The 23,455-nt window shown below is 34.1% G+C and overlaps 1 protein-coding gene across 3 annotated transcripts in view; it reads right to left on the bottom strand.

The window, feature by feature from the left end:
* Positions 1 to 23,455, bottom strand: part of LOC115876959 (phosphatidylinositol 4-phosphate 3-kinase C2 domain-containing subunit alpha) — a 103,584-nt gene that overhangs the window by 39,226 nt on the left and 40,903 nt on the right. For 2 of the 3 annotated variants that reach the window (XM_030893004.1, XM_030893007.1), the window contains exons 12-17: positions 17,377 to 17,509; positions 17,107 to 17,317; positions 12,860 to 13,036; positions 5,919 to 6,043; positions 5,697 to 5,862; positions 5,417 to 5,587 (exon numbers count right to left, since the gene is read on the bottom strand). In XM_030893004.1, coding sequence (XP_030748864.1) covers positions 5,417 to 5,587; positions 5,697 to 5,862; positions 5,919 to 6,043; positions 12,860 to 13,036; positions 17,107 to 17,317; positions 17,377 to 17,509 — 983 coding nt within the window. The remainder of the gene's footprint in view (positions 1 to 5,416; positions 5,588 to 5,696; positions 5,863 to 5,918; positions 6,044 to 12,859; positions 13,037 to 17,106; positions 17,318 to 17,376; positions 17,510 to 23,455) is intronic. The other variant, XM_030893005.1, reaches the window with a different exon arrangement.

Genomic DNA, 23,455 nt, shown 5'->3' with positions numbered 1-23,455 from the left:
AATAAATTATTTCCATTATTATTAAACATATATTTCATTACTAACGTTCCATCATTAATAAATATCAATATCAATCGCCCTGTACATGTTTAAAGATAATTAAAGGTATTTTCTTAGTTAACAATATAAGGTAGTGTATATTAAAAATGTATTTTATGAGTATATGTTTTGTAATAATATACTTAAAACTATTTTAAAAGCCAAACAAATAATTAATTTAAGTGTGTCTGACAAGAAAATAAGAATAGAAAGAAACTATTATACGCCAGAAAAAGAATGGGATACCAATTAAAGTCTTGTTGAATCTGACAACTGTGCATATTTGGCCGAGCTCCAAGACCGTCGACGTGCTGACGATCCAAAACCGAAAGTTCAAAATTTCCAATTATATTCTGATTATGATATTGTCGCGCCATCTAGTATTTTATTTGTGCAATTTTAGCTCTTTCATTTCGAGTATTTTTCTGTTGCGTAGCTAGATATTCTGTGCTCCTACTATTTACTACATTTTTTGTCTCACAACACAACACAACGCCTAGTTCGAATCTTTTTTCATTTTATTTTGTTAAGCCTATATAAACTAAGTGAAATTAGTTAAAAAGATAAGAATAGGCTATAACTCATTTTTAGAAAATAAAATTTCGTTAACTAATTTTTCGAAAAAAAAAAAACATATTATAGCTTATGTCGCTGGAAATTGAATTGTGTCATATGTCAAAAATGAAAGGCTTTAGAAAAAAACGGAAAACATCTTTGAATAAGAAGACTAAGGAAGGAGCATATCAAAAATCTTAGGTCCACCGCGATGGGCCTCAAATATGGCCGACTTAAATTCCGGTTTATCAGTGCCGTTCTAATTTTATTTAAAAAATGTAAAACTATGATGTAGGGTAGACGTAGGGTAGACTCATTATTTTTTTTTATTTTACGTTGTCAATAAATGTTGGTAGTTATTAAAATTGCTGATAAAAATATAAAATTCTAATAAAAATAGATAAGTTATAATAATTATTTATAGCCATAAACATCCGATAGGCTACTGAAGCAAGTAAATCAAATTGACGTATCTAAATTCTTTGACAAGTAGTAAATAAAAACAAAAGTGCAAGAAAAAATATATAATTAGTTAATTTAAGTGAATTTCATAAATGATCGGTTTGCTACACGTATGTATATTATATAGTCACTTACTAGCGAAAAGCCATTATTTCACTCGATTTTTGCCACGATCTACCGCACGCTACACAACCAACTATTTTAGAATCTTTTTCGATAAATCGCGATAGTGTCACTGTTAATTTAAGTTCTGCAACAATTTCCATCTCGATTTACTACCTTTATACAACTATTAGTAGTAGTAGAATAAATAATAAATAACATAAAATAAGCTCCCTAAAGACTGACAAATCCACAAAATTTCAAATCAAATTCAAATGTGTCAAATGAATCGTCAAACAGAACTGTCAAGGATCCCCACCCTAGAGTCCTTTTTCCGCCCACCATGCATGAATATATGGATCAAGGATACTATAGAGATAAGGATAGTTCGATTTCTATCTTCCTGCACCGTCAGTTTTTTTACGTCATCTGATGACCGAGTTGAAGTTGGCGCTAAAGATTTTAGACAGTGACAGTTATTTTTGCATTTGACGGACGAGCGCACAGTGCGTTGGAAGATGAATTTAGCGGGACAAAAGCGTTTGGTTAGAAATAAGCCAAAAAATGTGTACTGTAAGAATAAATAGTAGACATTCCAATTGATATAAAAATGCATGAATATTCTTTGTATTTCGATACATTTTTATCAACCAAATTTGGTCGTTTTCTGCTCAGCAAGACAGAGATCATACGAAAACAAAATATTTACAAGTGCTTATACATTTTATTCCAAAGCCAAATTATGTTGATTGCCAAAGGTATGTACTTTTCTACTGTACGTATATCATTTGTTAAAATCTTTCGTGCCTTTGTTCTGCAGATATCAAACTTTTACTTTTTTTCAAATATCGATATATTGAATGATGTAGATCTTTTGAATTACCAATAGTTACCAACACAGGTAGTCACAGTCACAGGGAGTTCAAGCTTAACAGGTAAATGCCCAAAAAGTTTCATTTCAATCGGATAGTATAAAAACAAAACAACTCCATCAAAAGGCACTGAGTTTAAAAAATTGTCTTAGATACTTACTATATATGAATTTACAATTACCGAGTGTTAAAATTAAAATTAAAATATCTATCTTAATTAATATTTTTAAAATAAAATATAATTTTTTAAACTAAAATATAGAGGGTGTCACAAGATTACAAAGTAATTAAAAAATAACTGCTAAAGAGTTTTTGGTAAGTATTTCATCTGATATCATAATTTTATGTATTTGGCAATAGTTTACAATACGGTTTTTGTGTGTCATGTACGAATAATATCACGTTTTATTATCTTGTATTTATTTATTAATAAATTAAGTTGTTCTCTTTACCGTTTTTCAAATAAGTCCAAAATAACGGAGTTATTTTACTTTGAAAATTTTCAAAAACAATGATTTTTTGTTAAAATTTTGAGACCACTGGATCTTTTCTGAATTTTCTTTCTTGTAAATTTAATCTAATACCTATGTTACCATATTATCAAGAAATTATGTTTTTTAACTAAGAACTAAAAAAAAATCCAAAAATATTTTCAAAAAATTTCGAATTTTCAAAATGTTCTTTCGCGGAAAAAACTTCATAGGCGCGTTTCTGGGGTTGAATTATACTACCAGTTAAAATATTTGCACTTATTTCTGGGACACCCTGTATATTAGACCATTTGCTGCGTTCTTAGATTTTAAGTCCCAAACATTGCTCTTGAGATTTTGTCCCGCTAGAATAACCATCCGCCGCACTGTTGAGCGCTGGTCAGCGCGTGACGTAGTATCCCACGGCGACTACGACAGCGACGATTTGACGCGATCGAACAGTCCTTTAGAATATATACAGTCCTTGTACATGGAAAGCATTATGCTCCTTCCTTAGTCTTCTTATTCAAAGGAAAACATAGTCTCATTAAGGATATGAGTATCTACAACTTTTATCTAAAAACTTTTTGTTTAGAATAGATTACGGTGGTATTAGGGAGCATTTTTAAAATAGCCCAAAATTTGTTTTGTTTTTTTTTGGTTTTAGTAAGCCATTAACTTTTTCAAAAATCCAAAAAGCGGATATGTTTGTCCTCACAAAACTGCATGTTTTCCCATTTGACCGACACTCTAGCTCCAGAGAAGTTTCCAAGATACCCATAAAGAACATCGTAGAAAACTCACCCTGTATTTGTTCGGTCTAGTTATAAATAAATATCGGTAGATTCGCCGTGAAAAATTATTTTTTCAATTTTCTTCAAAATATATTTGGCTATTTCGCCACTAGAAGAATATCTATACTAATATAAAATCCTTAAGTGACTGACATACTGAATAATCACGATCCTGTTCAAACCACTCAATGTAAGAAACTCAATTTTGGCATACAGGTTTATTCTAGGGTGTAGAGGTTCGATAAGAAGGGATTTTTCGAAATTCCAGTTCCAAGAGGGTGAAACCACCCCTCAAATATTACAATATTTATTATATAAAAAACGGTTTAGTTTCCGAAAAAAACGCTTAAACACGTATATTTTATTTTGTTTTTTTACATATTTTAAGATTGTTTAAATCACTGATTAATCACGATCCTGCTTAAAGCGCTTGACGTAAAAAGCTGATTTTTGGAAAACAGATTGACTTTAGGGTGTAGAGGTTCGATAAGAAGGGATTTTTCGAAACTCGAATTCTAAGGGGGTGAAACTATCCCTCAAATATTAAAATATTTTTTATTTAAAAACCGGTGAGTTCTTCGGAAAAACTCTTGAACACGTATATTTTATTTTGTTGTTTTACATGTTTTAAGATTTTTTATAAATTTATACAGGGTGTGTCATAAAATATGACCACTGAGTAATCACGCTTCTGCTTAAACTGCTTGACGTTTAAAGCTGATTTTTGGCAAACGGATTGATTGTGTGGGGTGTAGAGGTTCGATAAGGACGGGTTTCTCGAATCTCAAATTCCAAGAGGGTGAGAACGCCCCTCAAATATTACAATATTTGTTATTTAAAAAACGGTTAGTCTTTCGGGAAAACGCTTGGACAAGCATAATTTATTTGTTTTTTTTTACATATTTTGAATTTTTTTTAAAAATCATACAGGATATTCCAAAAAGTTGTATTCCAAAAATGTATTAACCACGATTCTGCTAACGATTACCATACATTACTAACATCTACAGATGCATGAGCAACAAAAAGTTCATGTTAAAACAAACATTTATTTTTATTAGATTGTATTAAAAAAGCCTCTTTTATTTTTCTTTTTGAGGGTATCGCTTCTTTCATTATAATTTTGGCGTTATTAAAATTTATTCTGTGCCCTGTATTCCATGAATGCTGACAAATCTTGGATTTGTAAAAATCTCCCTTTCTTAAATAACCTTTATGTTCTTTAATTCGAACATTTAAGGGTCTAGATGTTTCACCAATGTAAAATTTATCGCATTCACATGGTATTTGGTATATTACATTTTTTGTTTCTTGTTCTGTATTCATTGATTTAGTATGTGATAAAATGGATCCAAGTGTATTTAGTGTTTTGAAAGATGTTCGTATGTTATATTGTTTTCCAACATATTTCTATTTATTTTTCCATATTTTTTTTACATAACATACGTAAAAATTTAATAAAAGAGGCTTTTTTAATACAATCTAACAAAAATAAATGTATTGCTCATGTATCTGTAGATGTTAGTAATGTATGGCAATCGCTTTTTTGATTTTAAAGAACATAACATAAATAAACATAACATACCAAAAATTAAAAATAATCATACAGAAAGTTTGGGGCTTTTTGCTTTTACCTTATTAAGTAATTGTTACCAGGTAGTAATTGTTAATTTTGAAGATTAACTTGATATAATGTCATTTTAACAGAACGTCAACGGTTTTTGTAGACGTATCTGTTTAAAAAAAAACTAAAGTCTTCTCGAATAGTTGAATTTAAATATTTTCAATAGTTTTTTTCTTTATTCTTTGTATTTTTTTGCTTCCGACGACGGAAAGAGATAAACTTTCCGAAACGCTACGCATTTTTTGTTCGTTAGGCAAATTTGTATATCTTTATTTTGTAGATTTCTTGCAGTGGCGAAATACCCATATATGATTTTTGGAGAGATGAATCCGCCACATATGTAGGTATAGATATTTTTTAAAGTACTTAGCTTATACACAGGCAGTGTATTATTTTTTTAAAGTTTGATGCGCTAATGGACAAACGAAGCACTTTTATATAGAGGTAAATTGTGTGGTAGTTCTATGTCCACAAAATATTCGGACGCCCTGCACTTACACTGGCAACAGTAACTCCAAAGCTTGTCTTGGTTCTAATTTCTTCCACAGATGCAGTAGACCATGTAAATCAGAAAGATACATATACGCCCAACTATTTGCTGCTAATAATACTTTTGGTAAAGCTTTAGGCATATCGTGTAAGTAATGTCTTTTTTCCCATAAAATTTCCCTAAAAATGCAAATGCGATTGTAGTATTAATTGAATTAAATTAGTGTAGAGCTTAGACAATTAACACACTCTTTCAGCGTAAATAAAAATGCGAAAACAAAAATCTTACCTTACTTCACATGGCAATTTATAAAACATATCTTGCTCACAAGAATCACTTAAAAGTTCTTGAGTTTCATTATCTAGACTGTTAAAGTCAAATTCATTTGCTGCTCTAGATGAATTCGACTCTATTTTAGGAAACTCTATTTTTGAGGGGCTCACTATTTCAATACCTATTGTAAAATAAGTAATAAATATAATACAATAATTACTACAAACCAAAACTTACCGATCATTGGGTGATCTATTTGTGGATGAGAGCCCATTGCTGGTGCAGGACCATACATATGCTCATTAATATGGTTTGCCTCTCTAGGCCAAACAGATAAAAGTGCACCTCCATGAATCATCACCCTATAAACAAAAGTATTTTTTCAGACTCGATCCATAGCATATTAAATTGCAGTATTAGTAGTATACTCTTTTTTTTTAATCAACTAGTGCTTAAATTTTTTATAAATATCTTTTTTAAATGAATCTTGTTTCAATATCTCTTCAAAAAATTTCGTTATAGCCGAAATAGCCTAAGTTATGTCCCCACTAGCAAAACCGGTACGTAAAATTATGCTCGTTACCATAGTTGAACTCATCTAAAAAGTTTTATTAGCTTCAATAATAAATTATAATACAAGTTAGACTTTCTGAAGATATCAAAATATTTACTTTTTTATTATTTTTAATAATTTTGATTTTTTTCTTGATTTTTTGTTATAATTTTTTAAATAATATTCATAGGGTTGAAGTTAAAATAACAAAGATTTGAGTGATTTTATAATTAACGGAAATAATTATTTTTTCGGACCTCGTTTGATATCCAATCAGTTGATTTAGATAGATTGGATATGCCGACTTTCCTTAACCTATAAATCAAATTTCATCTTTCAAAATGCCGAATTTATAATTTAACCGATGCTTATTCAAGATCATGTTTTTGTCAATTTTATTTTTTATCTCGAAAACTATCAAAGATAGGTATAGGTTAGTATAATATAAAAATGATGAGATATCAAAGTAGTTTTCAAAAATGTAATAATATAAGCCGTGGCTAACGTCATATTCAAAGCCTGACTGTTTTGACAGTTCTACCGAAGTGGTCGAGAATTAGTAGTCGTAAACAAACTAATTGTTTTCATTAGTTTCGCAACCAATCTGTGTTTTTTATGCGTTTCTATGCTAATAAAATTATACTAAATAATTTTGGGAGAATAGTGAACTATCTAGATCCGATTCATAACATCGTACCCACGAAAAAAACCATACTTTCGGTAAAAATTATAGTAACACCGGCGATGCCGGCTGTGTCCGGGCTAGGCAAAAGTTGGGGAATTTATATAAAAACATAATTAATAGCGTTAGTGTTAGTGTATAGTGTTAAACCAACGTAAGTGACGTGTATTTTTAGGTAAAACAGTTGTCGTTTCTTTATTTTTACTTTGTGAAATAAAAAATGCCGCGACATTGTTCTGTGCCTGTGCCTTCTAGCAGCAATTATAATAAGTACTCAGGATCTGTCTACATTCTCTTTCCCAACAATATTAACTGTAACTAAGTCACGTTCAAAACCTACAGAAGATGCTGTGCCTACAATTTTTCCAAATCAACCTTCTCATATGACTGTGCATGTTCCCATAAAGAGAAAACATCCCGATGAAAGAAAACGAGATTTGGAAATTCAGGATGAAATAAATATTGAAAATTATGATTGTTATTATGAAATGGCAATATATTTTAGAGAAATTAAATGAATTGTACTTTATTTCAGTATTTTATATAAAAAAATATCTTTATCTATTTACGATTTATGGAAATGGTTACATGAACATCGAACTACAAATTACTTAATGATAATAGTTAATTCTACCTGATATCCACATTTTTTAAATATGTTAGGCAAAATTTTACAATTATTTTTAATTAAACTTTAAAATGTATTCTGCCCTTATCATATACAATACATTTTCTTAACGTGTCGATAAAGTATAGTTTTCAAATTTTTTAATATTTGGAAACTTTATCACAAGGTATATTATTACTAGCTGCTAAATACTCGCTAACGCAATTTTAGAACATGCTTTTTATTATCTGGATTTTATTCTGTTCATCTAATGCTGTTGTTTATTTCATATTAATATTCGTGTTTTAGATCTAAATTTTAATGCTTTTCAATTACTTTAACGCGATAAAAAGTTAATGTTATTTTTTAATACCTTTGTATATAATATTTTTCATATTTATATCTGGGAAAACTATCAATAAATACTATTATTTATGCAAAAACTATACGCAGTACCAACAGCAACAACAATACAAAAGCCCGACTATTGCGGTGACGTCACAAATCGATGTCTCTGGCCTGTATCTTATGTTGGTTATGTATAAGCGTAATAACGTGGTTGTTGGGTGCAATTACATTCAACTTTTCCATATATTCAACCGATTTGATCAAAAGAAAAAAAATAGATTCAAGCAGTTCGACGAAACAAATGAGTAAACAAAGTACTCATTACATAATCAAACAATTAAATAGACATAATATTGTTACGTTTTTCGTCGGTTCCGTGTGGATAGAAAGTCACAATTTATTTAAACACTATTTATTTAACACTAATTAACAAAAACAATAACGATAAAAGACTTATAGAACTATTTACAAACGATTTATAACTAAGAATTTATTTTGAATTTTCGCGCGTCAACTGCACTGGTATATTTATAACTGCCCTCTCTAGGCCACTGCCGCCGGCTTTTATACCGACAGGTAAAAGAAATCTAGAATAGTCCAAAGATCGTTAGGCGCATAGAGAAGGTTTTCGAATGTTCTCGTATGTACGAGTCCATTCTAGTGGGTCTCGATTCTTCTCGAACGAATGAATCATTGCGGTGTCTATGCGATGTTAAGGTCATCCGAGGGCGGGCCATATTGTGAGGTTAGGTCGAGTCCACACCGGCTCGCAACACTGCCCCCTTCTTAGGCACATGATCGTCCCGAGATGTATACGTGAATGAAGGTATTTGCAAAGCTGGCCCCTGGTACATTGCGAAGTCTGGTAGAAATAGCAGTCTACAGTTTTCTCTCCCGATCTCAGCTTTGGGTTGTAGCAGCAAACGAGGATCTCGATTCCCGTAAATCTGAACAAGACTTCAATCATGTTCCGGATTGTACGCCAACTCAAACCATCGAGTCCACACGCCAGCTTCGGAATGGCTAATCGTGCAATGTTGTTGTTTAGCAGGGCTTCTCTCAGTTCAATCAGGGTCTTCCATAGATTGAGATAAGTCGGCTTACTCGGGGACCATTCCTTGGTGACCAGGTAGAAGATGTGCCTTGCTTGACCATGTGCATTGTCGGTTAGCCTCAAGACGCTTCCAACCTCTGGATCCTGTCGGCGTAGTTCTCCGACACGCCCAAACTTCTCATTGAACGTCGCAGCGATTCCTCTGGACATCCGCAAATCTCGAGCCACACAATGAGCGAGCGAATAATCAGGAGGCACGGAAAAGAGGTCTCGTTGATCTTCTTTGGTTACACCATAGCGAGCCTTCTCACTGCTGTTGTATCGGGCCATGAAATCGTCAAAGGACATCTCCGAATCAGGGGGATCAAAGCTGCAGGTTCTCACGGTCCCAGCACGATCTTCTATTTCGCCTTGGTAGGGGCTCAAACGGTTGAAATGGACTACCCTCGGTTTTCCTTTTGGCAATTTTCTGATACGGTATACGACGTCATTAATTCTATCCATGACTTCGTATGGCCCTTCCCACGAGGATTGTAGCTTCGGAGATAACCCACGACGTCTCTGCGGGTTATATAGCCACACCAACTTCCCTGGTTGGTATCCTCCATGCTCAGCTTGAATGTCGTAGTGTTCCTTCATTCGGTCACTAGCACTTTGAATATTTAGGCGGACTCTCTGATGAATGTCGTCCATCCTTTGACGTAGTGTGTGGACATAATCTTCTCCGGCGACTTCTTCTCCCGGTCGGCAACCAAATTTCAGATCACAGGGTAGGCGCACTTCCCGTCCCATAACGATGCTGGCTGGAGTTTGCCCTGTAGATTCTTGGACGGATGAACGGTAGGCCAACAGGAACAGGTGAAGAAATTTGTCCCAGTCTCTTTGGTGGTCAGAGACTACTTTGGCCAGATAACGGTTGATAGTTCTGTTCATGCGTTCAACCATCCCATCGGATTGTGGATGTAGAGCAGTCGTCCTGGTCTTGCGGATGTTCAGGACTTCACAGACGCCTTGGAACAGATTGGACTCAAAGTTTCTTCCCTGATCTGAATGAAGCTCCATGGGAACACCAAACCTGCAGATCCATTCTTTAACAAGGGCATCAGCAATCGTGGACGCTTCTTGATTTGGCAACGCGTAGGCCTCGACCCATTTGCTGAAGTAATCCATTACTACCACAATGTATTTGTTGCCATCGTTCGTCTCCGGGAAAGGACCAGCCACGTCGATCGCTATTCGTTCGAAGGGACTACCAACATTGTACTGGCGCATAGGGGCTTTACCACGCTTTTGTGGCCCATTAATGGCTGCGCAAATGTCACATTTCTTACACCAGGCCCTCACATCTTCTTTGCAGTTCACCCAGTAGAACCGTTCACGCAGCTTGCCAAGTGTCTTGGTAACACCAAGATGTCCTCCGCTGGTTCCATTGTGAACTTCCTCCAAGACTTCTGGGACACTCTTTGCTTTGGAATGACGATCTGTCTGCTTCTTCTTGTCCCTCCGGTCTCTCGATCACACGGCGAAGTAGTCCGTTATCTATTACCAAGGAATTCCACTGGGCCCAGTACGACTTTCGTTCGCGAATATCTGCAAACTTCCTCCCACGTTGGTCTCTGGTCCGCGTTTTTCCAGTTAATCACCAAGCCCAACTCTGGATCACTGATTTGGTCATTTGCAAGATCTTCGGTTTGCCAACTATCACCAACCACAGTCGTCCTTAAGACTTTCACTTCTTTCTCTTCTTTGTAACGATTTCCCATCTGTCCGCAATTCCAACAGCGAATCGGTCCCCCCTTCTTGCTCATATACTGATCCAGTACTTTCCGCACAATCCTTTCCACTTTGGAATCGTCGGAACTCTCCTCAACAGCCCGTACAAATCCTAGAGACCTAGAGCATTCTTTCGCGGCCTCAAATTCCAGGGCACGTGCTAGGGCATCTCCCAAATGCGTTGGATGAGCTAAAAGAAGTGTTTGCCTTGTCTCGTTGTCACGTAAACCATCAATAAAAGCCTGTACTGTTAAGCGCTCCATAACATTTTCGGGCATAGCAGGGTACGCAAGGCGAACGAGGCGGGCTACGTCGGCTTCAAACTCCTGCAGAGACTCATTTGACTTTTGAATGCGATTTTTTAGCTGGGAATGATAGACATGTTCCAAATGAGCTTGGCCGTACCTCATTTCTAAATGTCGTACCAATTGCTGATAATCTCCCTGTTCCGATGGTGACAATGTCTGCAGGATATCAGTCGCATCTCCTCGCAGTGCGACAGTCAAAGCGGTAGCCTTTTCAGCGATTGTCCATCCGTTCGCTCTCGCAGCGGCCTCAAACTGGCAAAAATAATTGGCCCAAGCGGTTTTTCCGTCAAACTGTGGAGGCTTAATAACTGACTTTGAGATATACTTATTTCCGACTAGCTTCGGTGCCTCTGATGTTTCTTGACATTTTGGTGAATTGGCCTTTTCTATTTCTTGTTTAAAAATTTCGATTTTTCTATTTACATCTTCCTCAATCTCCGTTATTTTGTCTTGTAGTTCCGTAGAATTCTCTATAATCTTATTGTTTAAACTTTCTTCTAAATTAAGTATTTTGTCATTGAAACTGGCTTGTAGATCTTTAGAATTTTCTATGATTTTATCCTCTAAAATATTAATTAAATCCTGGGAATTTTCCATAATTTTATCTTTCAAACTGTCTTCTAATTTTTGAGAATTCTCTGTGATTTTATCACTGATTTTATCTTCTAAATTAACTTCCAAGTCAATTATTTTACTATTCAAATTGTCGTTTAAATTGTCTTGCAATTCCCGGGAATTTTCTGTAATTTTAGCTTCTAATTTTTGTAGGCACGAGTCAAGGTCACCTTCGAACTCAAAGCAAAATGTGTCCGGATCCTCGCCTTCCTCCCTCAAAACGTCTCTCAGTCTGGTTTGCAAAATGCTTTTCTTTCCATCTGTCTCGCACTCTCTCTCTTCCAATATGGATTTCAGTTCGGACACTTTCAAGTCTTTCAACAATTTCTTCGGAGCCATTGTTAGTCTTTTTATTTTTCTAGTCTATCACACACGCCACACCTGACACCAATTGTTACGTTTTTCGTCGGTTCCGTGTGGATAGAAAGTCACAATTTATTTAAACACTATTTATTTAACACTAATTAACAAAAACAATAACGATAAAAGACTTATAGAACTATTTACAAACGATTTATAACTAAGAATTTATTTTGAATTTTCGCGCGTCAACTGCACTGGTATATTTATAACTGCCCTCTCTAGGCCACTGCCGCCGGCTTTTATACCGACAGGTAAAAGAAATCTAGAATAGTCCAAAGATCGTTAGGCGCATAGAGAAGGTTTTCGAATGTTCTCGTATGTACGAGTCCATTCTAGTGGGTCTCGATTCTTCTCGAACGAATGAATCATTGCGGTGTCTATGCGATGTTAAGGTCATCCGAGGGCGGGCCATATTGTGAGGTTAGGTCGAGTCCACACCGGCTCGCAACAATATACTAAGAGAGGATAAAATATAATTTGCAGTATTAATAGTATACTCTTTTTTTAATCAACTAGTACTTAAATTTTTTATAAATATCTTTTCTAAATGAATCTTGTTTCAATATCTCTTCAAAAACTTTCGTTATAGCCTAAGTTATGTCCCCACTAGCAAAACCGGTGCGTAAAATTTTAAATAACGAAGTTGCTACTACTTTTTAAATGATCCAAACCAAACCAAACACTGTAATGCTGAAAATAATTTAGACAGATGGAGATAGACAAAAATATCCTATCGCCATATCACCAGTTCTCTATAAACGTCTAACGTGCCATGATCGTGAATCATCCTGTATAATAATTTACATTGTTGTAATATAAAAAACATGACATGATTAAAAAGACAATGATTAAAAACATATATATTTTATACTCACCCTTCATAATCAAAGAACTGAACGGCAGCCCAACCGATTTCCTCTTCTTTGAAAATTGGCCCGTTTGAGTTTTTAGAATCGTCATTTTCTGGGTTCTCTTGAGTTCTTCCAAAAATCTGTAATACTAATCTGGACTCCCTCGCTAAAGTGTTTATTGGTATGTCTTCAAAATCTAACCTATATTAAAGAATACAATTTATGTAAAACCAATTCAATTGAATAATTAAAAGTGATAAAACATACAAACAATACATTTTTAGATTATATTACAAATTCATACAAGGTGTGCCAAAAAGTTTGCTATACTCTGTTTTTTTTAGGTATGATTTCGACAGAAAATGACAGCAAAAAGCAGATATTACGTATTTATTTCGCTAAAAAAGTTACTAATATTTTTTTAAGTTAACTATAGATGGGTTTACATATATAAATCTGCCGGCGTCCCGGCGTCCCTGTTTTTAACCAGTGTTATTGTTTATTTCAAAAATGACAGATCATATATCAATATTATTAGAGTGACGCAACAATGAACGATGCATGGGCGCTGAAGCGTATTACAAGGCTTGTTACGGTCTTGCCAACTTATAGGTTACAAATTTGTGTTCAATTATGTCAAATAACCTGCCTTTTAGAAGATTATAAATATTTGTGAATTGCTTTTGCATTCTGGTTAGTGTTATCACGTGTGTTTTGTGTCTTTTGAAGTTAAGTGGAGAAAAAATCGAGGGAAAATGAACTGTAGGCCCAAAGCACAGTTTATAATTAATATTCGGTACCCAGACAGAGTTTTATACACCAATAAGGTTTGTATACCATCTCGCATAGTGTACTAAAAACAGGAGTAGCTGTAAAATAACGACATCACACGATAGGCAAATAATAAATTTTAGTACTGCAGAAAGATAATGTTAAAAGTAGTGATAACAACGGGTACCCGGGTACCCGGGTTACCCGAAATGATTCCGGTTCCGGGTAACTTTGCTTAGTACCCGATACCCGAATGTTACCCGATCCTACCCGAAATAATACCCGTTACCCGAAAATTAGAAAACCCGATATTTGCTATCATCGATTGGCATCGGATTTTTTCGTGCCCTGTCGTCTGCCGCCATGCTATACGTTTTGTTTCGTTTGTAGTTCCGTAGTCGTAGTTTGTCTGCTGGCTGGATATTATGTGGTGTGATCGATACTAGTCGATAGGCCGTTAAATTTGGAACGATATCGGCAGCGTATGATTTGCAAGTTGCAAAATGTCCGAAAAACGTAAGCGCTCGGCAGTGTGGGAAAGTTTCCACTTCTCTCCAAAGAAGTCTCACGTGATTTGTAATTTGTGTGATGCTAAAATTGTGTATGGTCGTTCAATGAACAAACATTTAATAGGTGTTCATAAGCGTGAAAGTGGCAACACAGGTAAAGAACAAAAACAAACACAAAATAAAGATATTGAAGCTGCATCTACGAGTTCCCATTCCCAAGCTCGCATAACAGACTGTTTTAAAAGGAGAACCATATTTCCCCAATCTCGCCAAGTCAAGATAACCAATTTAATTACTAATGTAGTATCTGAAAATGCGTTACCCCTACACTTTACGGGGAGTGCATCTTTTAAGAAACTTATGAATTATCTAGAGCCAGATTATAGGGTGCCTTGTTACGAAACTATAGTCCAAAATTTGAAACGCGATGAAAAGGAAATTAAAGATATGGTCATAGCCGAACTGAAAGAAGCTACACATGTTTCATTAACCACTGATGCTTGGACATTGAACAGCAATGCATCATATTTAGCGCTAACTGCATCGTACTTAACTACTCAATGGGCAATTAGAACCCCAGTTTTAGATACAATTTTCTTGGAGGAGAGGCACACCGGTGACTATTTGGCATCTGAAATTAAAAGTTGCATTTTAAACTGGCATATTTACGAAAAAATTGTGGCTATTGTTCACGATAACGATTCTAATATTCGTCATGTTGCCTCCTTGATAAATGACCAGTGGGTAGATGTACCCTGCGCTGCACATACCCTCCAACTGTGTGTTAACGCAGCTACCGGATTGAATACTGCAGATTCTACAAATCCTGTTGCCAAGTGTATACATGCAGCTAGCAGATTAGTGGGACATTCAATCACAGTGTTTTGGCAACAAATGAGCTATTGAAACGACAGGAAACAATGCTTGAAAGCACAACAAAAAACACAATTGGTAGGTTTTACAAAAAAATATCCATCCACCCATCCATATTTACCTAAATTGATTTTTCTAGTTGATGAAGATGACCACGAAGAAATTCAACAAATCGAATCAGGTGAAGAAGGAACATCTCAACCGCAAACACCCTCTTCGAAAACATATAAGCATGGACTGAAATTAATACAGTACTGCAAGACCAGGTGGGATTCAGCTTTCAGTATGCTAGATCGATTGAATACTTTGCGATGGTGTGTGTGTGCTGTTTTGAGTGACTCAAAGGTAACAAAAAGAACTGACGCAAAACATTTAGAACTGAAGGATGAACAGTGGAAGTTAATTGGCGACATCTTACCTATCCTAAATTTGTTGAAAATTGCCAACAAAGTTTTCTGTGGAGAAAAGTATTGCACAATTACTGAGGTACTTTATGTGTTACATAAATTAAAAAGCAAACTCCAGCCAAGTAAAGACGATGACGAATTACATGGAGTAAAATTTCTAAAAGAAGAACTAGTTAAAAATATAAACACCCGCTTTGTTGATAAACTCGATGTGAAAAGCTCTGTTTATGTAAAAGCAATGGCTGTTGACCCGAGGTTTAAAAAGTTGTTAATCTTTGAACCACATGAAAGGAAGCAGGTTTACAATGAAATAGAAAAAGACGTGTTTGAAGTGCAAGTCAGGGATGCAACTGTAGTAATGGAGACAGACTCAATTCAAGGACACAAGGTTCCAAATAGCAGTGGCAGTGAAAGTGATGAATGCAAAAATTCAGATAGTCCATTATTCGGAGATGACGATCTTTTGAACGAATACAGTAATACTAAGATCACTGAATTTCAATCGTTTCTTGAGACAGAGGCAATTGGAAGAACAGAAAATGTATGTGTTTGGTGGAAAAAACACGAAAACGCCTACCCAAATTTAGCCAAAGTGGCAAAATATTATTTATGTATACCAGCCACCTCAGTTGCTAGTGAAAGACATTTTTCGGCTGCAGGACGACACATAACAAAATCTCGCAATAGACTGAAACCGTCCACAAACAGTACCTTGCTATTTGTAAACGCCAACAGAATCAAGTATTTTCTGCAGCACTGAACACGATACGTATGTCTTGTTTATTCCTTATTATTCTTAGTCCTTTTTACTTTTTACACTTTTTGGTTTCTGTTTCTAAAAATCCTGTTGTGTTAGTCGTTATTATGATTGTTATGTTACCTAACTTTTAGGTATATAAAAATAATATAATATTATTATGTTGTTATGTTTAGAATAATGTTTGGTTGAGTATTAACTACAACACTAAAAAACAAAAACAGTATTAACGAGTAACGACATATTATTTTTTTATGTAGTTTGTGTAATAGTATGTAGTTTGTACTTTTGTATTTTATTAAACGATTACGACCCTATTTTAATAGTTATAATATTTTTTAAACGGGTAATTTTCGGGTATCGGAGTCATTCTCGGGTATCGGGTCATTCTCGGGTATCGGGCCATTTTCGGGTGACGGGTCATTTTCGAGTAACGGGTGATACCCGGGTAATAGTTTCGGGTATCCGGGTAGGAATAATTTCGGGTATCGTCATCACTAGTTAAAAGGCACTGGTTAAAAAAAATAAAGTTAAAGTTAGTTAATCAACTTTTAAGGTATAAAATTCAGCAAGTATTACTATTAATAAAAGATTTTGTTTTATTTATTCCTACTTTATTAAAAAAAATATATATTTGTACATAAGTTACATTGGTAAATATAATAATAAATGCAGGAAGTTTCTTGAAGCTTGAAAGTAAAAATAATTCTATTTTTAATTAATTTATTATTTTTTTATTTTCTTTAAATTTTAAATTAATTTCTTAATATTTTCTTTATATATGTAAAAGCCTATAAAGGTATTTATCGCATATGTCAAAATTCAAAATGCTTTTTTTTTGTTATTTGGCATGATGCCCACAATTTGATTATAAACCTTTTTCCAATAAGTCGATAATAAAAAATTTCCTATTTGTTGTGAACTTTTAACAACACCCTGTACAAACCTACTTACCAATTTTCAAATACTATTCTTGCGGGCCATAACTGATCCCGATCTTGCTTATAATACGCTTGTGTAAACATAGGTCTGCCTATTTTTCTTGTTCCATGATATATTTGACCTGATATGAAATAAGTTTCATGTTCCCATTTTGCACTTGGCCTGTATATTGCGCATATTCTTACTATTAAAGAGTCTGCGATATCACCTACCATCCTTGCTGCTAAAATTAAAGAATATATCGGTATATGAATTGGAGAAAAATTAAGAATCATATCTTACGTTCTGAAGCTATAGATGACTTAACCTCAAAATTAACTGCGAATGTTCTACAATACATTTCAATCAGACTCTGAATAGCAAACCGAACTTTATTGCAGCCCGTCCTAACTGCATCAGAAAAGCTTTCACGAATCTAAAAATAGTATTTTGTTACAATATATTTGTATTTACGCAAAAGTTTGGTATATCTGCTACTGAAACAGAAATAAAAATACACAAAATAATTATTATAAAGAAAGCGACAAAAAAATCGCCTCACGTTATTGAATGTAAAGGTTTAAGCAGAATTATTTTGGAATGCCCAGCAACAAACAATATTATGACATTTTAGAGGTGTGTAGTTCGTGAACGAACTAGTTCTAATGAACTATTCCAACCCCGGAACGAAAGGATCTAGTTCCAGGTTTCTTAAAAGACTAGTTCCTCAGGACCTATTCCGAGGACCGAGATAGTATAATCACAGAAGAGGAGATGCGACGCGACGGTGACGTAGCGGCCAGCGTGATCGTAGCTCGATGCTAGGCGGGAGTGGGAGGTACCAGCTGTATGTTATCGGTCCCGGACTGAAAGGACCGAGAGGAACTAGATAAAAGACTAGTTCACGAACGGATCGGCCAGCGCGATCGTAGCCCGATGCTAGGCGGAAGTGACGAGTGTCAGCCGTATGTTACAGGTCCCGGACCGAGGGGAACTAGAGGAACTAATTAAAAGTCTAGTTCACGGGAATCTATTCAGTCCGTAGCGTCGAGATATAATACAAAGCGACGACGACGGATTCGGCTTTGTCTATGTCCGCGGAAGGCATAATTACCACAGAAATTTATCGTGGATACTGTTTTTAATTTTTAGTTTGTTCTTTGAATATTTTATGAGAATGTTTCATTTTAGATCTGTTTGAGTTTCTTGTTTAATTTTTTGTTTTTATCTGCAATAAAATTTACCTATACTCTGTTTTTTTTTCTCAGGTAAGATTTCGATAGACGATGGCAGAAGAAAAGCAGATGACGTCCCATACCAATCTATTTATTTTACTAAAAAAAGTTTCTAATAATTTTTAAATTAACTATGGATGGGTTTAAATATAAATCCGTCATGCGTCGCGTCTTGTTGTTTTTAACTAGTTTTATTGGTTTATTTAAAAAATGACAGTTCGTATTTCAATTTTATTGGTTTGACGGAACGATGAACGACAAACGGACGCCGATGCGTATGAACTCGCTTTTAGATTTTTGTCATTTTTGACGCTTGTCAAAGTCTTGCCAAATTATAGGTTATAATTTTGTGTCAACTTTTGTCAAATACCCTGCGTTTTGGAAGATGATACATTTTGATTTGTATTATTACGTGTGTTTTGTGTCTTTTGAAGTCAAGTGGAGGAAAAATGGAGTGAAAATTAATAACTGTAGACCCAGAGTACAGTTTATGGTTAATACTCGCTGCCCAGGCAGAAAGCCTTATACACCAATGAAGTTACCATCGATAAAGTTTGTATACCATCTCGTCGTAGATAAGTGCATCTCGTATATGGTAGAAGGATCATACTAAACACATACTAAAAACTGGAGTAGCTGGAAAATATCGACATCACACGATAGGTAAATAATGGATTTTAGTATTGCAGAAAAATAATGTCAAAAGGTACTGGTTTAAAAAAATTAAGATTAAAGTTAATTAATCAACCTTTAAGGTATAAAATTTGGTAAGTGTTATTATTAATAAAACAGTTTGTTTTATGTATGTTGTTTTATTTATTCCTGTCTAATATTACAAATTTGTATATGTACAAAAATTATATTGATAAACTAAATATAATCATAAATGTGGGAAGGTTCATGAAGCTTGAAAGTAAGAAATAGTTCTTTTTAATATATATTTTAATATAATATTTTTTTGGTATGTGGTGTTTTGTTCTTGTTTGTTTTATATTATCACATACCGTTTTTTCGTTAAATAAAATAACTCGATTACATTTTTTCAGTTTTATACAGTTTTTTCACAATATTTTGAAGTAATCACTTGTCAGTCAAATTTTAAATATATTAATTTCCTGCTATGCGTTCCAGTTCTACCAACTTATTTCTTTGTAAAATAAAATAAACTACTTTGAAATTAAAATGACAGACACATCTATCACTGTCAAGGATCTTGTCGTTGGACAGACTATATATGATTTTAATCTATGCAATTACACGTCTCGTTATATTTCGTAAATTATAAAAATTATACAGATCATACTATGAATCGTTCCGACTTATAACGAAACGAGCAAGCAACGGGGATGTCAGTGTTAGTGAGGAACTAATGTGAACTAAGGACCTAGTTCAAGGAACTAGAATTCCCACCTCTATGAGATGTCATGCGACAACGTGCCAATTCAAAGAGAAATGTTATTTAGAATTTGGTTTTACATCTATATACCAAGTACCATAAATATACAAAAAAGTCTTTCGAAAATTATCAGTTATTAACTTTATTTTATTATGCCGCAATAAATTGTTGTTTATAAAATATTTGTTTCAGTGGCGATATATCCAGAATTTTGCAGTAATACATTCGACACAGATGTATGACCATTAGTATAATATCAAGATTTTAAATCTTAATAAAATTATATAAGTATTCTTGCCACTTAACTGCTGATATAGAAATTTAATTATACGCTGTGTTTGTCATAATGTGGATCAACCTGCTCTCACTACCGGTTTCGGAGCCCTACTCCATCATCAGGTGAGCTTGAGCAGACCCACAAAATGACAACCACAGCGCAGAGATAGTTAATTCCGACTTGTCGGAAAGTGTCAGTTAGATATAAGCAAAGAATATCTTAATACCCTAGAAGTCTCGTCTCGCATCAAAATCTGACCTGTCGATGGGGCCTCGCTTTGGCGAGCGAGGCCCCATCGCTATTTTGCTCGGAATTGAACGAATAGACGCGCGGCGTTGCCTTGTTTTGTGTGTACTTTCTTGAATAGTTTTAAATTATAGTTTTAAATTGCATCTATTGCTATAATCAGTCTTTCCGCTCTCCGCTCTCCGCACTCCGCAGTTTTCATATAATATTATCTATATAATTCCCGTGTTACAGTTTTGGTTACCGTACTCCTCCGGAACGGCTTAACCGATTTTGATGAAATTTTATATGTATATTCAGTAGGTCTGAGAATAGGTAGTTATATATTTTTTATACCCTTAAGTGATAAGGGTAGTCCACCCCCATTTTTTTATTTTGTGAAAAAAAAAATATTTTTTTTATTTGGCATTAAAAAATACAAACAACACTAAATTTTCACCGTTCTACCTTCTTGTTTTTACTACCATACTTGTTTTTTTAATTTTTTGTTAACATCTCCGAAACGGCTTAACCGATTTTGATAAAATTTTATATGTATATTCAGTACGTCTAAGAATAGGTTGTTATCTATTTTTATACACTTAACTGATAAGGGTAGCCGAGAGGGTAGCCCACCCTCATTTTTTTAGTTTTTGAAAAGAAAAAAATGTTTTTATTTTTTTATTTGGCATTAAGAAATACAAACAACCCTAAATTTTCACCGTTCTGCCTTCATCCCCTATTTTTTAATAGGGGTTGTTTTTTTAATTTTTTGATAACATCTCCGAAACGGCTTAACCGATTTTGATAAAATTTTATATGTATATTCAGTACGTCTAAGAATAGGTTGTTATCTATTTTTATACCCTTAACTGATAAGGGTAGCCGAGAGGGTAGCCCACCCTCATTTTTTAGTTTTTGAAAAGAAAAAAATGTTATTATTTTTTTATTTGGCATTAAGAAATACAAACAACCCTAAATTTTCACCGTTCTGCTATCATCCCTTATTTTTAATAGGGTTGTTTTTATGTTTTTTGTTGCCATCTCCGAAACGGCTTGGTCGATTTTGATGAAATTTTATATGTATATTGAGTAGGTCTGAAAATAGGTTGTTATATATTTTTTTATACCCTTAAGTGATAAGGGTAGCCCACCCCATTTCTTTTTTTTTTTTTTGAAAAAATATTTTAATTTTTTTTTATTTGGCATTAAAAAATACAAACAACACTAAATTTTCACTGTTCTACCTTCATCCCCTATTTTTTTAATAGGGGTTGTTTTTAATTTTTGTTAACATCTCCGAAACGGCTTAACCGATTTTGATAAAATTTTATATGTATATTCAGTACGTCTAAGAATAGGTTGTTATCTATTTTTATACCCTTAACTGATAAGGGTAGCCGAGAGGGTAGCCCACCCTCATTTTTTTAGTTTTTGAAAAGAAAAAAAATGTTTTTATTTTTTTATTTGGCATTAAGAAATACAAACAACCCTAAATTTTCACCGTTCTGCTATCATCCCTTATTTTTAATAGGGGTTGCTTTTTTTATATTTTTTTTGTTGCCATCTCCGAAACGGCTTGGTCGATTTTGATGAAATTTTATATGTATATTGAGTAGGTCTGAAAATAGGTTGTTATATATTTTTTATACCCTTAAGTGATAAGGGTAGCCCACCCCCATTTCTTTTTATTTTTTGAAAAAAAAATATTTTAATTTTTATTTGGCATTAAAAAAAAAAATACAAACAACACTAAATTTTCACTGTTCTACCTTCATCCCCTATTTTTTAATAGGGTTGTTTTTAATTTTTGTTAACATCTCCGAAACGGCTTAACCGATTTTGATAAAATTTTATATGTATATTCAGTACGTCTAAGAATATGTTGTTATCTATTTTTATACCCTTAACTGATAAGGGTAGCCGAGAGGGTAGCCCACCCTCATTTTTTAGTTTTTGAAAAGAAAAAAATGTTATTATTTTGTTATTTGGCATTAAGAAATACAAACAACCCTAAATTTTCACCGTTCTGCTATCATCCCTTATTTTTAATAGGGGTTGTTTTTTATTTTTTTTTGTTGCCATCTCCGAAACGGCTTGGCCGATTTTGATGAAATTTTATATGTATATTCAGTAGGTCTGGTTTGGTTTGGTTTGGTCACAACCTATTCCCAGGTTATCTATTTTTTATACCCCTAAGTGATAAGAGTGGTCCCCAACTTTTTTTTATTTTTTAGACAAATTTTTTTATTTTAATTGTTTTATAGGGAGTGCTTATTTTTTAGGGGGTGCATGTCCAAAATTTTCTTCTGGGTACTCACTTTCATCACTTATGGGACCTCTGTACAAAATTGCATACTCCTAGTCCTAGAACGGATTTTACATAAAAATTACACAAATTTTTACCCTTAGTTTTATCCCCTTAAGAAATGAATTCCAAAAATCGTTCTAATTATTCAATTACGCTACATAATAAACCTCTGTGCAAATTCTCATATTCCTTGAACAGAATTTATTGTTCCAGAACGTCCAACCCCTCATTTCACACCCTTAGAGGGCGAATTTCCAAAAATTGCTTCTTAGTGCTAAATTACGTTACATAAGGAACGTCTGCAAAATTCATACTTCTAAAACCGATTTTAACAAATTTTTGTACAAATTTTCATCCCTTATTTTTTAGGGGATGCATGCCAAAAATTCGCATCTAGGTACTCACTTTCATCATTTAAGGGACCTCTGAACAGAATTTCATACTCCTAGTCCTAGAACGGATTTTACATAAAAAATTATACAAATTTTCACCCCTAGTTTTACCCCTTAAGGAATGAATTCCAAAAATCACTCTAATTATTCAATTACGCTACATAAGGAACTTCTGTGCAAATTTTCATATTCCTTCAACAGAATTGTTTCAGAACATTCACCCCTCATTTCACACCCTCAGAGGGCGAATTTCCAAAAATCGCTTCTTAGTGCTAAATTACGTTACATAAGGAACGTCTGCAAAATTCATACTTCTAAAACCGATTTTAACAAATTTTTGTACAAATTTTCATCCCTTATTTTTTAGGGAATGCATGCCTAAAATTCGCTTCTAGGTACTCACTTTCATCATTTAAGGGACCTCTGAACAGAATTTCATACTCCTAGTCCTAGAACGGATTTTACATAAAATATTATACAAATTTTCACCCCTAGTTTTACCCCCTTATCCTTCAACAGAATTGTTTCAGAACGTTCACCCCTCAT

Source organism: Sitophilus oryzae, unplaced genomic scaffold (assembly GCF_002938485.1).
Source record: "Sitophilus oryzae breed Bouriz unplaced genomic scaffold, Soryzae_2.0 scaffold_1441_pilon_pilon, whole genome shotgun sequence".
Taxonomy (NCBI): domain Eukaryota; kingdom Metazoa; phylum Arthropoda; class Insecta; order Coleoptera; family Curculionidae; genus Sitophilus; species Sitophilus oryzae.
The sequence above is the reverse complement of the archived record's forward strand: the minus strand, read 5'-3'. Positions and strand labels throughout refer to the sequence as shown.